The sequence below is a fragment of the Schistocerca nitens genome, chromosome 3 (assembly GCF_023898315.1).
Source record: "Schistocerca nitens isolate TAMUIC-IGC-003100 chromosome 3, iqSchNite1.1, whole genome shotgun sequence".
NCBI lineage: Eukaryota > Metazoa > Arthropoda > Insecta > Orthoptera > Acrididae > Schistocerca > Schistocerca nitens.
In genome coordinates, this window is record NC_064616.1 from 476,697,733 (window position 1) to 476,714,457 (window position 16,725).

Sequence of the window (16,725 nt, forward strand, 5' to 3'; positions counted from 1 at the left end):
TCACAACCCAGGTTATGAAGCAACAGGGAAAGGAAAATAGGGAGGGTAGCAAGGATGGAGGCATGGTTGTCAGAGGGAAGCCAAAGATATTCTACTGTAAGTACTGTGCCACCTTCAGACCAAAGAGGATGCATACAGAAGTAAAGAGGTATATAGTATAAAGATAAACACAACTATGTAGGATGAAAAGATGCGTGAATGGCTAAAGAGGAACGGGAAAGAGGAGAAGACTGAAGAGTAAATGGGAGTGAGGATGTTTAACGTAGGTTCAGTCCAGTGGGATGGCGGGATGAAAGGATGTGTTGGAGTGCAAGTTCCCATCTCCGCAGTTCAGAGGGACTGGTGTTGGGTGGGAGAAGCCAAATGGCACATACGGTGTAGCAGGTTCCTAGGTCCCTATAATTATGCTGGAGGGCATGCTCCGCTACTGGGTATTGGGCATCTCCTAGGCGGACAGTTCGTCTGTGTCGTTCATGCGCTCAGCCAGTTTATTTGTTGTCATGCCGATGTAAAAGGCTGTGCAGTGCAGGCATGTCAGTTGATAAATGACATGTGTAGTTTCACATGTGGCCCTGCCTTGAATTGTGTATGTTTCACCAGTAGCGGGGCTGGAGTAGGTGGTTGTGGGGGGATGCATGGGGCAGGTTTTGCAGCGGGGTCGGTTACAGGGGTAGGAACCGCTGGGTAGAGAAGGTAGTCTGGGAATATTGTAGGGTTTAACAAGGATATTACGGAGGTTAGGGGGGGGGGGGGGCGACGAAAGGCGACTCTGGGTGGTGTGGGGAGAATTTTGTCAAGGGATGATCTCATTTCAGGGGTTGACTTGAGAAAGTCATATCCCTGGCGAAGTAATTTGTTGATGTTTTCGAGGCCAGGACAAAATTGGGTGACAAGGTGGATGCTTCTGTGTGGTCTGGGGGTAGGAACATTGTTGTTGGACGGGGAGGAATGTATTGCTCGGGAAATCTGTTTGCGGACAAGGTCTGCAGGATAGTTGTGGGAGAGGAAAGCACTGGTCAGGTTATTGGTGTAATTGTTGAGGGATTCGTCACTGGAGCAGATACGTTTGCCACGAATACCTAGGCTGTAGGGAAGGGAGCGTTTGATGTAGAAAGGATGGCAGCTATCAAAGTGAAGGTACTGTTGTTTGTTTGTGGGTTTGATATGGACAGAGGTGTGGATGTGAGCTTCAACAAGATGAAGGTCAACATCCAGGAAGGTGGCTTGGGTTTTGGAGAAGGACCAGGTGAAATTCAGATTCGAAAAGGAGTTGAGGTTATGGAGGAAATTAAAGAGTGTTTCTTCACCATGAGTCCAGACCACAAAGATGTCATCTATAAACCTATACCAGGCCAGGAGAAGCAGCTGTTGGGTCTTCAGGATAGCCTCCTCCATGCGGCCCATGAAGAGGTTGGCATAGGACGGAGCCATCCTGGTTCCCATGGCCGTTCCCCTGATGTCTCTGGAGGTGTCTCTGTTCTATCAAAAGGCTTAACCTTTAGCCCCACGCTTAAATTCAACCACACTGCCCTGGTAAAAGATCTCCTCTCATTCACCCGGAACCTCAACTGGAAATATCACTTCACTACACAAACACAGCCCCCAAATACTAGACCCAGTGTTGAACTCTGTCTAGAACAGTTCCGACTGCCTTCTCAAAGGGATCCTCCTCCCCTCCCCCAAAACCATCCCTTGCAGACATTTCAGGAATTCCTCACATCCAGTGTTGCCTCCCAGTCCTTCTTGAAGAACATCCCGACAACCCCCAACATCACCCCAGCTGAATCCCGTGCCATTAAGGAGCTGAAAATAGACTGCTCTATTGTCATCCTCCTGGTGGATAAAGGCTCCACAACTGTCGTACTTGACCGTGTGGAGTATGTGGCAGAAGGACTGCGTCAACTCTCCGACACCTCAACCTACAAAGCTGTTACCCAGGATCCCATTCCCTCCATCCAGACTGAGCTGCAAAAAATCCTAAAAATCCAAGGTCCCTCACAAGGCCTCACAACGGCTTCCATAGACTTACTCACTCCACCTGAGCCACGTACCCCTACCTTCTACCTATTACCCAAAATCCACAAACAGAACCATCCTGGCCGTCCCATTGTAGCAGGCTTCAAAGCCCCAACCGAACGTATCTCAGCTCTGGTAGACCAGCACCTCCAACCTATCACCCGCAGACTCCCATCCTACATCAAAGACACAAACCACTTCCTAGAATGCCTCAAATCCATTCCCACTCCTCTCCCACCTGAAACCTTGCTTGTCACCATAGATGCTACATCCCTTTACACAAACATCCCACATACCCATGGTCTCTCTGCCCTTGAGCACTACCTCTCCCAATGCCCACCCAAAGATCGTCCAAAAACCTCATTCCTTATCACACTTACCAACTTCATCCTAACCCATAATTACTTCACTTTTGAAGGCCAGACCTACAAACAAATCAGGGGAACGGCCATGGGAACCAGGATGTCTCCATCCTATTCCAACCTCTTCATGGGCCGCATGGAGGAGGCTATCCTGAAGACCCAACAGCTGCTTCTCCTGGCCTGGTATAGGTTTATAGATGACATCTTTGTGGTCTGGACTCATGGTGAAGAAACACTCTTTAATTTCCTCCATAACCTCAACTCCTTTTCGAATCTGAATTTCACCTGGTCCTTCTCCAAAACCCAAGCCACCTTCCTGGATGTTGACCTTCATCTTGTTGAAGCTCACATTCACACCTCTGTCCATGTCAAACCCACAAACAAACAACAGTACCTTCACTTTGATAGCTGCCATCCTTTCCACATCAAACGCTCCCTCCCCTACAGCCTAGGTATTCGTGGCAAACGTATCTGCTCCAGTGACGAATCCCTCAACAATTACACCAATAACCTGACCAGTGCTTTCCTCTCCCACAACTATCCTGCAGACCTTGTCCACAAACAAATTTCCCGAGCAATACATTCCTCCCCGTACAACAACAATGTTCCTACCCCCAGACCACACAGAAGCATCCCCCTTGTCACCCAATATTATCCTGGTCTCAAAAACATCAACAAATTACTTCGCCTGGGATATGACTTTCTCAAGTCAACCCCTGAAATGAGATCATCCCTTGACAAAATTCTCCCCACACCACCCAGAGTCGCCTTTCGTCGCCCCCCCCCCCCCCAACCTCCGTAATATCCTTGTTAAACCCCACAATATTCCCAGACTACCTTCTCTACCCAGCGGTTCCTACCCCTGTAACCGACCCCGCTGCAAAACCTGCCCCATGCATCCCCCCACAACCACCTACTCCAGCCCCGCTACTGGTGAAACATACACAATTCAAGGCAGGGCCACATGTGAAACTACACATGTCATTTATCAACTGACATGCCTGCACTGCACAGCCTTTTACATCGGCATGACAACAAATAAACTGGCTGAGCGCATGAACGACACAGACGAACTGTCCGCCTAGGAGATGCTCAATACCCAGTAGCGGAGCATGCCCTCCAGCATAATTATAGGGACCTAGGAACCTGCTACACCGTATGTGCCATTTGGCTTCTCCCACCCAACACCAGTCCCTCTGAACTGCGGAGATGGGAACTTGCACTCCAACACATCCTTTCATCCCGCCACCCCACTGGACTGAACCTACGTTAAACAACCTCACTCCCATTTACTCTTCAGTCTTCTCCTCTTTCCCGTTCCTCTTTAGCCATTCACGCATCTTTTCATCCTACATAGTTGTGTTTATCTTTATACTATATACCTCTTTACTTCTGTATGCATCCTCTTTGGTCTGAAGGTGGCACAGTACTTACAGTAGAATATCTTTGGCTTCCCTCTGACAACCATGCCTCCATCCTTGCTACCTTCCCTATTTTCCTTTCCCTGTTGCTTCATAACCTGGGTTGTGAGTAACTGAATCTCCTTTCCCTTCTTCCCTTTCTTTCCCCTCTCTCCTCCCCGATGAAGGAACATTTGTTCCAAAAGCTAGGAACGTAAATTTTCGGTTCTGTTTTATGTGTATCTATCGACTGTACTGAGCTGAGGTAAGTACTGGCCAGCCCCTCTATCTCTTATTTCATTTTGAGCAACTCTTAATAGTTTAACAACAGCATCATTTTTTATTGGAATAGAGGAATAGTTTTTTCTTAGTTTTTCTCATGACTTACAAAGAGTAGCAGGATTGTTGTGAATGCCAAAGCTGTTTCATAAATAACATCTTTAATTTTAATTTTTTTAAACCCACCACTGAACAGTCTAAATTGATAAGCTCTTGAAGAAAAGAAGCTCTCTGAAATCATTGGAAATTTTGAATTACTCACTGATTCATTGGATAAATCAGGGAAGTAACATTTCCTGGAAGATAAATGGTGAATATATTCTCTGGGACCAATTCAGATGCTGGAGGGTGGGCTTTACAGTTATGTAGCAACAGTACAACCCTGTTCTTTTCAGACAAACCAAGGTTTCTTGAAACTGTCTCTCTCAGAATGTAAAAAAATATGGAAAAACCAGTCCTTAAACAATTCTGAAGTCATCCATGCACTGAAATGAGCTCCATAAATTACAGGAAAATTTAAGATGCTTTTTTGTGCTTGCTAGTAACATAAGGAATCAACATGTGGTCACCTGAAGCATTTGAACACACTAAAACTGTCAAATGTCCTTACTTTTTTTTAATTTGTGGTGCAAACAATTCCAAAGTAGGACTGTTTCATCAGCATTGTAGATTTGACTAGCAGTTAAGATATTGTGTTTAACAAAATTGCAAAAAGTTTCTTTGTATTCTTCAGCAGCATTTTGATCTGCTGATTGTAACTACCCACTTATATCAAGCTTCTGAATTCCATGAAGAGTTTTGAATCGGTGTAGCCAACAATAAGAAAATGCACATTCAGTTTCTGATAACCCCAGATCATCATGGAACTGTGTACAGGTTTTCCTTCAGATGTTCTGACACAGAACCACTTGAACAAAATTTCATCCAACTGATTTACTCTGCACTTTTTAAAAGTTTTGTATGATTCAGTGTCTTTTACTGCAGCTGTCTCTGAGGCTAACTTTTGAAGTTGACCTTTATTTTTTTAATATCATAGACTGTTGAAGAATAAACTTTTTATTCTTTCATAACCTTATTTCTACTCTTACTTTTCTGAGTCCAATTAATGACGTGAAGCTTTTGTTGTAACATAAGCATGACATGTTTATATTTCACTTCCACTTTGTTTTGAGAGGTGTTACTACAATAGTATGCAGCACTACTGAAATTGTAATACAGAATAGCAGTAATCCTGATTTCACTTTAAAACACCACTGTTTAATTACTGTAGACAATTGATGCATGACAAAAGCTGCCTGACAGTTGAATGAAACAATTGTTGACACTAAACAACTTGATATTGTTGACCACTGTCGAGTGCAGCCACATTCTGCTGAATGCGTCCAAAATATTCAGTGTGCATGAAGCGATGACGAATTATTGAACATGCCTGATGGTCAGATGCCATATTAATAGGCTTTTACTATATTGTTTTAAAATTTGTCATTTGGTATTGTTATAACAATGACAGCTCAGAAATTATCCAAGGAATTTGTTTACAGTGTATTTTAAGAAATAGTGATGTGAAAAAATAAAAATATGACACAAAAGTTTTCACTTTGGTTGGACAATCTGTCACTTCCAGAAAAAACTGTTTACAATTGTTTTGCAGACTTTCATCATTGTCATGCTTCCACCAGCAAGGAATTTCCTGAAGGTCAGCCAGAATTGGCTACACAATTTTTCATGAACATTTAGCTGTGAAAAAGATCAGTTCCCACTGGATTCAGCACAATTTGACTGAAGCTCGAAATAGGCATGTGTCAGCTGGTATAATTAAATGCTCAAAAAATTTGCACAAGCAAATGCAAAATGCATATGCAATATTGTAACAGGAGGCAGAACTTACACATATATTAGTACAAGCTGGAAACTAAGCAGTAATCAACTGTTTGGATATTCCAAGGTGAACTGAAACCAACAATAATAGTTCATTCATGAGATATTTTGAAAAAAATTATGAGTTGTTTCTTTGTTTATACAGGAGATGTGATGAGCTGTCACAAAGTCATCAAGCAGTTCTTTATTTTATATAGAAAAAAATTGTATTAACATCTCATCACTTGAATTCATTTGATTTATTGCATAACAAATTCATTTTGTACCCTTACTTCAAGCAAAATATGTGCGGACAGCAATTTTAATCACCTCAAGAAGCTTGTGAAACCTTCCAAAACAATATTTTTGAGGTACCAATATCAGAGTGGAGAAAATTATTCCATGATTGATTTAATGCTTGTAAAAGTGTATGCATTTTAACAGCAAATATTGTGAGAAACAATAAATTTTTTTGAGCCAGAGGAATGTCTTCTTCTATTGTTTTTCCAAAAACTTAAAAGGCATCCATGGACATTCCACAATCGGATCTCTTTGGAGAGACTACTCAAAAGGATATTGTCTTCAAAAATAACAAATCTGGGTTTCTATGGGTTGAATCACCAGTATTAGATCTCTTAATTGTGTTGGTAGGCTAGAGAATTTGAAAAGCAAAAAAGATATTTTGTGTGAGATATAATGGGAATTAGTGAAGTGGGGTGCAGAATGGGTAGGACGTCTGATCAGGAGAGTAGATAGCTATCAACATGAAATGAAATAGAGGTAATCCATGAATAGGTCTAATAATAAACAAGAAAATATGAATGTAGGTAAACTACTATGAACAGAACAGTGAACAGATTATCATCACAAATACTGAAAAAAGGCACAACCTACTACATTATTACAAGTACAAGTATACATGCCTACTAACTCCTTAGATAAGGAAGATATTGAAAAAATGTGCAGTGAGATAAAAGAAATTATTCCCTTCATTAAAAATCGAGCGAGGTGGCACAGTGATTAGCACACTGGACTTGCATTCAGGAGGACTGCGGTTCAATCCTGCATCCGGCCATCCTGATTTAGGTTTTCTGTGATTTTCCTAAAATTGCTTCAGTCAAATGCCAGGATGGTTCCTTTGAAAGGGCACAGCCAACTTCCTTCCCCATCCTTCCCTAATCCGATGAGACCGACGAACTTGCTGTTTGGTCTCTTCCACCAAATCAACCCAACCCTACCCAACTCACTACATTAAAAGAGATGGAGATTTAATTATGATGGGGAACTGAATATCAATAGAAGAAAAAGAAAAGTAAGAAAAAATAGTAGAACATGCACTGGGGTAAGCAATGAGCTACCTGGAAGAATTTCACACAGAGCACAATTTAATCATTGCAAACACATGGTTCAAGAATCATGAAAGAGGGGTGTATGTGTGGAAGGGAAATGGAGACAAGGAATGGTTTTAGATAGATTATGTAATGGTAAAAGAGAGATTTATAAACCAGTTCTAAACTGGAAAACATTTACAAGAGTAGATGGTGACACTAACCATAGTTTAGTAATTATGAAATGCAGATATCCATACAGATTATGTGTTCTGAACAATACTGCAATATTTTTCTCACTGTAATGGCCTTGTTAAATACTATTATTGCTGCCTTAGGATGTTGCTCTTGGGCGACTATCTGCACAGTTGTTGGCATACTGGTAATCTTTCGTGCCTGAGTAAATGATTCTTGGAGTCACATACATCTAACCTCAACTCTTCTGCCACTTTTCTAGCCTCATGTAATGTGCTGGTACTTCTCATGGCATTAAGCTGTCCTGTTTTCCTCTATTAGTGGATAGAGCGGATAGAGGTTCAGGGCACTCTCTTGTCCTAGGGGTGGGAAATTGCCCCTAAAGGCGGAAGAATCAGCAATGATCAACGACATGAGGATGCAGAAGGCAATGGAAACCACTGCATTAAAGACACGTAACGTGTATCCACAGGACATGTGGCCTGTAATTGAAGAAGTGTCATGATGATCTCTCCATTGGCAAAAGATTCCGGAATAGTCCCCCATTCGGATCTCCGGGAGGGGACTGCCAAGGGGGAGGTTACCATGAGAAAAAGATTGAATAATCAACGAAAGGATAACGTTCTATGAGTCGGGGCGTGGAATGTCAGAAGCTTGAACGTGGTAGGGAAACTAGAAAATCTGAAAAGGGAAATGCAAAGGCTCAATCTAGATATAGTAGCGGTCAGTGAAGTGAAGTGGAAGGAAGACAAGGATTTCTGATCAGATGAGTATCGGGTAATATCAACAGTAGCAGAAAATGGTATAACAGGTGTAGGATTCATTATGAATAGGAAGGTAGGGCAGAGGGTGTGTTACTGTGAACAGTTCAGTGACCGGGTTGTTCTAATCAGAATCGACAGCAGACCAACACCAACAATGATAGTTCAGGTATACATGCCGACGTTGCAAGCTGAAGATGAACAGATAGAGAAAGTGTATGAGGATACTGAAAGGGTAATGCAGTATGTAAAGGGGGACGAAAATCTAATAGTCATGGGCGACTGGAATGCAGTTGTAGGGGAAGGAGTAGAAGAAAAGGTTACAGGAGAATATGGGCTTGGGACGAAAATGAAAGAGGAGAAAGACTAATTGAGTTCTGTAGCAAGTTTCAGCTAGTAATAGCGAATACCCTGTTCAAGAATCACAAGAGGAGGAGGTATACTTGGAAAAAGCCGGGAGATACGGGAAGATTTCAATTAGATTACATCATGGTCAGACAGAGATTCCGAAATCAGATACTGGATTGTAAGGCGTACCCAGGAGCAGATATAGACTCAGATCACAATATAGTAGTGATGAAGAGTAGGCTAAAGTTCAAGACATTAGTCAGGAAGAATCAATATGCAAAGAAGTGGGATACGGAAGTACTAAGGAATGACGAGATACGTTTGAAGTTCTCTAACGCTATAGATACAGCAATAAGGAATAGCGCAGTAGGCAGTACAGTTGAAGAGGAATGGACATTCTAAAAAGGGCCATCACAGAAGTTGGGAAAGAAAACATAGGTACAAAGAAGGTAGCTGCAAAGAAACCATGGGTAACAGAAGAAATACTTCAGTTGATTGATGAAAGGAGGAAGTACAAACATGTTCCGGGAAAATCAGGAATACAGAAATACAAGTCACTGAGGAATGAAATAAATAGGAAGTGCAGGGAAGCTAAGACGAAATGGCTGCAGGAAAAATGTGAAGACATCGAAAAAGATATGATTGTCGGAAGGACAGACTCAGCATACAGGAAAGTCAAAACAACCTTTGGTGACATTAAAAGCAACGGTGGTAACATTAAGAGTGCAATGGGAATTCCACTGTTAAATGCAGAGGAGAGAGCAGATAGGTGGAAAGAATACATTGAAAGCCTCTATGAGGGTGAAGATTTGTCTGATGTGATAGAAGAAGAAACAGGAGTCGATTTAGAAGAGATAGGGGATCCAGTATTAGAATCGGAATTTAAAAGAGCTTTGGAGGACTTACGGTCAAATAAGGCAGAAGGGATAGATAACATTCCATCAGAATTTCTAAAATCATTGGGGGAAGTGGCAACAAAACGACTATTCACGTTGGTGTGTAGAATATATGAGTCTGGTGACATACCATCTGACTTTCGGAAAAGCATCATCCACACAATTCCGAAGACGGCAAGAGCTGACAAGTGCAAGAATTATCGCACAATCAGCTTAACAGCTCATGCATCGAAGCTGCTTACAAGAATAATATACAGAAGAATGGGAAAGAAAATTGAGAATGCGCTAGGTGACAATCAGTTTGGCTTTAGGAAAAGTAAAGGGACGAGAGAGGCAATTCTGACGTTACGGCTAATAATGGAAGCAAGGCTAAAGAAAAATCAAGACACTTTCATAGGATTTGTCGACCTGGAAAAAGCGTTCGACAATATAAAATGGTGCAAGCGGTTCGAGATTCTGAAAAAAGTAGGGGTAAGCTATAGGGAGAGACGGGTCATATACAATATGTACAACAACCAAGAGGGAATAATAAGAGTGGACGATCAAGAATGAAGTGCTCGTATTAAGAAGGGTGTAAGACATGGCTGTAGCCTTTCACCCCTACTCTTCAATCTGTACATCGAGGAAGCAATGATGGAAATAAAAGAAAGGTTCAGGAGTGGAATTAAAATACAAGGTGAAAGGATATCAATCATACGATTCGCTGATGACATTGCTATCCTGAGTGAAAGTGAGGAAGAATTAAATGATCTGCTGAATGGAATGAACAGTCTAATGAGTACACAGTATGGTTTGAGAGTAAATCGGAGAAAGACGCAGGTAATGAGAAGTAGTAGAAATGAGAACAGCGAGAAACTTAACATCAGGAGTGATGGTCATGAAGTCAATGAAGTTAAGGAATTCTGCTACCTAGGCAGTAAAATAACCAATGACGGACGGAGCAAGGAGGACATCAAAAGCAGACTCGCTATGGCAAAAAAGGCATTTCTGGCCAAGAGAAGTCTACTAATATCAAATACCGGCCTTAATTTGAGGAAGAAATTTCTGAGGATGTACGTCTGGAGTACAGCATTGTATGGTAGTGAAACATGGACTGTGGGAAAACCGGAACAGAAGAGAATCGAAGCATTTGAGATGTGGTGCTATAGATGAATGTTGAAAATTAGGTGGACTGATAAGGTAAGGAATGAGGAGGTTCTACGCAGAATCGGAGAGGAAAGGAATATGTGGAAAACACTGATAGGAGAAGGGACAGGATGATAGGACATCTGCTAAGACATGAGGGAGTGACTTCCATGGTACTAGAGGGAGCTGTAGAGGGCAAAAACTGTAGAGGAAGACAGAGATTGGAATACGTCAAGCAAATAATTGAGGACGTAGGTTGCAAGTGCTACCCTGAGATGAAGAGGTTAGCACAACAGGATAGGAATTCGTGGCGGGCCACATCAAACCAGTCAGTAGACTGATGACCAAAAAAAAAAAAAGTGGAAAATGGGTACATATTAGACAGTCTGGCCAGTCCCATCTGTAATCCCGTGCTATACTACCATGCATCAACACAAAGTGCTTGTGCAATGTGTCTCAGGAAAATAATTCATTTTATCTGGCAAAAACTTGTTTCAGTGCATTCTCCAGTTTTCCACTTCTGTTGGCAGATTGTCCACTTTGAGGTTTATTATATCTATGAAAACAGGTAGAGAAAAAATAATATACTCTGCTTTTGAGTACATATTCCTTACCAGATGTCTTAATGCTGTAATAAGGGTCATCGGCTCTTACAGCATAGTGAGTTGCTTCACATTCTCTCTACTTTCATAAATCTGCCACCAATTTGTTCAGATCTGTGTTCTGCCTCCTTCTCTGTAGTAGATGTGTGTTTCCTGTACAAACTGACTCATACTGTTTTTGTTGAAGATTCAAATCCTGCATTGACAAATCATCTTTTACCCTTGTAAGCAGTGTAGTATCCTCCTCAGGTTGTGTGCTCTCACATTCCACATACAGCTGCCCAGTTTATGTCATCAAATCCTGCTCACCTGTATCATATGTCACTCATACTTCTGCATGTAATCTTGTCTCTCTATTATACTAAATAGTTCTGAAATTTTACCAAAAACACCTTTTCCTGCTTTTTTATAGGTGCATAAAACTCTACTTCAGTCTATGTAACATGCTCTTTTCTGTGGTACTTACTGCTAACTTTTTGCCTGAAATTCCTTGCCCTTTCAGCACCCCTCCTCCTCCTCTTCCTCCTGCTCCTCAATGGTGATTTATATTTTATTATTATTACTATTACTGTTATTAAATGTACAGCACATAATAGTGTCATTATAATCCTCATTACTTTCTAGTGTTATGAGACACTTACCTATAATCTGTTTGTAAAATCTGCCTTGTTAGAAGAGTTTGATATGTGTAACATTCATCTGAGTTCTTTGAGCACCTTTTACCCCTTAATTTGCATGTCGCACACACACTGCTGCTTGTCTGCTTTTATTGTTGTCATTTGGAATGCGCCCTTCCCCACAGTGTCTGCAAATTACTTATTGTTTATATTTTGCCAGATCATCACGGTCTTTGCATTCCACACATTGCCTCATTACTTGTTAGTCTTTCACTAAAACTGAATGAAATCCGAGATACCCTCTAAATTATTTTCAACACTTTCTTCTTCAGTTCGTCTCCAAGGTTCTGCATGTATGAGGGTTGGAACTTTAATAGTGGCAACTATTTATTTACAGCTTGTACAAAATAGATACGTGTTTCAAAGTTTTATTTACCTTCGAAGTAGTCACCAGCATTGTATATAACCAGTTGCCAGTGATGTGAAAGTCACTACTCTTAGCAGTGCCAATTGTGTTGACAGTTCAAGCGGCGTGGTCTATTGCCCAACAAATTTGTAGCAGTTCTTAAGCAAATGCTGTGAAGTGTTTCCGTCAGTTTAGAAATTGAGTTGAACTCATGAGGGCTTCAGTCAGTGGAGTGCAGTAGGTGGTATAGCACTTAGCAGCCCTATCAGTCAAACAAATCGGTAACAGCTTGCACTGTATGTGCTTGAGCATTGTCCTAAAAAATGATGGTCAGGTCCAGCAGAAAGTGTCATCACTTCTTTCTCTATGCTGTTCATTTTTGGAACACAACCTACAACCAGCTTAGAGACAATTGAATTACTGGGACCACAATTATTGCTGACAGGTACTGTGAGACTCTGAAGAAACTCAAACAGGCAATTCAGAACCGGTGAAGAGGAATGTTGAGCAAGGGCGTGCACATTCTGCATGACAATGCTCACCCACACATCGCTCAGCAAACCATTGCTCTCCTGCAACAGTTTCAGTGGAACATAATCACCCACCCACCCTATAGTCCTGACTTGGCGCCCAGTGACTATCACCTGTTCCCTAGGTTAAAAGAACATTTGGCCGGAAAGCGATTCAGCTTCAATGATGAGGTGAAAGAAGAGGTTCATAACTTTCTGAACAGCATGGCGGCGAGCTGGTATGACATGGGCATACAAAAACTGCCACGGCGTCTACAACAATGCATCGACAGAAATGGTGATTATGTTGAAAAATAGCTAAATGTTCAAGCTGTAAACTGATGTAAACCATTGTAGAAATAAACAGGTCTATGTACTTATAAAAAAATAGGAGACCTTACTTTTGGTATTAGCCTCGTAATACATTGGATTACTTGACAGGGCAACAAAACTGGCCACATGTTGTGGCGCAGTGACAGTAGTGGAAAATTGGCACAAGATACTGAGAGTTCTGGTCAAAAGAAATCAATACCAAGGCACAAATATCAAATAACCAGCAATTTTAATCACACGATAGTGAATAGGCATGTTATTTCCTTAACCTGATTGTCTGACATAAAAATGCAATTTGTTTTGTATCACCTCCCCAAATTGTTCCTCAGTGTAACATTGGCCCCATCCTCTTCAACAACCTCGTACATCACAGCTATGTCCAAATAACTTTTTGAGGAATGGGGATATGTTAATTGTGTTCCTCTCACACATGATGCATAACATGGTACCTAAAAATGTGAACCCGTTCCTATTAAGGCTCTGCGAGTGTTTTGCATATGCATCTAGCAGTGTAATGTAATCTTCATGTGATGCCCCTTACAAACATTAACTTCTGTTACATCAAATCTTTTTCCTGCTGCATAGTTGTTAATGACCTTTGCTTCTTTAATAACCATTAACTTAAAGTTATCATTGTAAATCCAATTGTAAGTCAAGAGACAGAGATTCATACACCTCAATAAAGTAACTGCTATGACATGCATCTATTATCAATCACTTTAATGCTGAAGGCAAACTGATTTTTGTGACTAATTTTAGGGACACTGTTGTGTCACAGTTCAAATACTATTGTACCATAACATTGATGGAAAATGCAGCTAAGTGATTCTAGTAATTTTAATGTTTGGTATAAGTTATTGTGCAATATAAAAAATATTTATCTCAGCCATCAAAACTTCATCTGCAAATATGATTTTGTATATTGTTGAATGACACATTTGGAAAACCCCATGTCTTAGGCAGGTAAGTTTCCCATTCAATGAGTCACTTTATTTCTTCAAATCTCTAACTTTCTCAAATAATCTTCAGTTTATTTTTGTGATTTCCTCTCGTTATGGAATGAGTGACCGTGCTGGATGACAGTCAGACCCTACTGTCCCAAAACAGCTGTAGAACTGTTTCATATGTTGCTGAAAGAATGTATGAAAATATCCGCAAATTTGCACTAATGGAAAGTCTATTTAGGGCAGGCATGTAGCATTTTGGTTCAGTTAACAGTCCTGATAATTACTACCCTACAGGTTCCCAGTCATTAACTGCAGTAAAATATATCTCCCTACTTTAATTACAGCATAAATTTTGGATGTATCTATCTCCTATTTTGAGCTCTATATCCTAGTGATGAACCATGCCACCTCAGAAGTGGAACAGTAAACAGCTACTTGTTTGTCATTTTGTTCAGTAAATAAGTTAGTAGATAAAGTTCATTGTTAATCCTTTCTCACATATTTGTGATTAGATGTTAGTACTCCTACCATGATGAATACTAATTTTAGGACAGTGCACAGTATTGTGCTCCATAGTATTCATGATCTCTCTTTTGTTTCAGCGATAGGTTACAACTGTGTAGTCACAGTCACAACAAGGATGGTGAATTCAGTAAGTACCAGTAGTTATATATTAAATTTCCATATTCATTCATAAATAAAACTATTTAAGAAATTCTAGAGTACAAAGGCTAGAAAACAGACCAGTATGCGAAAGTGAAGTTAAATTATAATGTGACTGGATGGTAATAGGGCATACAAGGACTGACCCTGTATTATTCAGTACTTTTAAAAGAAAAGACCAATAAGTTTCTTACTGACTGTTGTCTGCAACTTCCCTCACATTATATTTTGCTGATTCTTAATTGTAACAGGGTATCCCCCCCCTCCCCCCCCCCCTCCCCCCCCCCCCCCCCCCCCCCCCCCCAGCACGGACATGTGTAAGGGGTGGTCAACAGAGAGAACACTCTTTGTATAAAGCTTGACCGTATTACCTGAAATGAAAACACATTTATTTTCTTTGTGACTACTAAAGTTCTTCAATTTTAAGTGAAAAAGGTTGCTTTGAAAGGATAACAGTTCACACCATGTACTTCATTTATGTTCATATTAGCAGTTGAAATTAGTCCCATTTTCACATGGAAAATTTAACTATCATGCTATAACTGTTCACATTATCCTTAATAATTGTTCAAATGGTATTGCCTGCCAACAAACAAATGCCACTGATTAAGAAAGGTGATTTTTCCATTGATTTCATATGTCATTATGCTCACCCTCCATGAATAAATTGATTAATCACTCACTGTTATCCTACCATGTCACAGAAAACTTCCAAACTCTTATTTAATCAACCTCAGCAAACTGTTCATATTTTTGGTGCAACTGGACTGCAACAACCATTCCACACAAAATCTTGACTATGACTGTAGTATATATAGTGCTGGGCCCCTGCGTACTTGGCTACCGTGTTTCTTGGATATACTTTGTGGACCAGGCACAGCCCCTACATCACCCCAAAGCAGCTGTTTATCAACACATTGCTGCATTGATTGCTGCCAAGTCTCATGTGCCTGCGACAATGCCCAGAGGTGCAGACTGTAATGCTGCAGGGTGTGCATATCGCGGGAAACAGCACTCCAGTCGCAGGGGCATACTCGTGTGCCTATGTTCTTCTGCACAAGTACCAACATTGCTACTAAGCCCCTTGTTGGCCAGTTTCGCCTCTGGCTTCCAGACGGATCACCAGCCATGCAGTGAGACTGCGCTACGGACCCCGACACCACCGACATTGCCACCTCGTGCCATCACTGGGCTCCCAGGCACTGCTGTTTGACCACTGATCCAAAAGACTCTGCTTCCATTGCTCATTGCTTCTGCTGATGATCAGTACTTTATCCTTTTTGACACCAGCTATGTAATCACCACAGAAGATGGTTTCCATTGTATTCTTCAATCATCACAGAAGATCATTTCTGTTGTAGTGTTCAGTCATCACAGAGGGGCATTTTTAGTTCTATTGCATGCGTGGACTTCATTCTCAAACTGTTCTAAATTGAGTTTATGTTCAGTAAACATTGTTACTTCAAGTGCGTCAATCTAGCACTGCCTTAGCCCACTACTCAGCAGGACATTTCAGTGACTGCCCATGCCACATGTAAAGGCACATGATGGTAGTGCTTGGACATTGTTGAATGAAACAGCAAGGTAGTGCCTCCTGCTGGCAGTGTTGTGTTCTGCTCCAGATTTACCAGAGAACCAGTGGTGTGCAAGGGGTACAATTGACTTAAGTCGTACCACTATTTATAGTAGTACCTCTTACAAATCTTTCACAAAGGTAAACAGTGGAAAAACAATGATCCTGATGAATTCATAATAATGGAAGATTCATATGATCAAATAGTGTTAAAACTTAAACATTCCAATTGAGCTGTGCTGTGGGTCCCATGTAACTTTAACAAACAAAATCCTTGTGCTGTGTAAGCATCATAAATTCCCTGTTTCGTCTGTGTCTACAACCTCTCAAGGACACAGGGCAGGTATAGGTTCTGTGATCTGTATGCACCCCTGTAATTCACTGCCTATAAAACTGCTCAGATCACAACAGCAGAGACCTACCAAATCACAATGAAAAGGAAAGAAATACAGAAGGATTTGTATAGTGTTGTCAGCTGAGAGAGCCAGAGGGGTAAGTTCAGCTGCCT

At 41.1% G+C, this 16,725-nt stretch overlaps 1 protein-coding gene across 4 annotated transcripts in view; it reads left to right on the top strand.

Annotated features, from left to right (window-relative positions):
• LOC126248402 (Bardet-Biedl syndrome 5 protein homolog) overlaps positions 1–16,725 on the top strand; it is an 89,405-nt gene that overhangs the window by 22,354 nt on the left and 50,326 nt on the right. For all 4 annotated transcript variants that reach the window (XM_049949350.1, XM_049949351.1, XM_049949349.1 and 1 more), the window contains one exon: positions 14,584–14,633. In XM_049949350.1, coding sequence (XP_049805307.1) covers positions 14,584–14,633 — 50 coding nt within the window. The remainder of the gene's footprint in view (positions 1–14,583; positions 14,634–16,725) is intronic.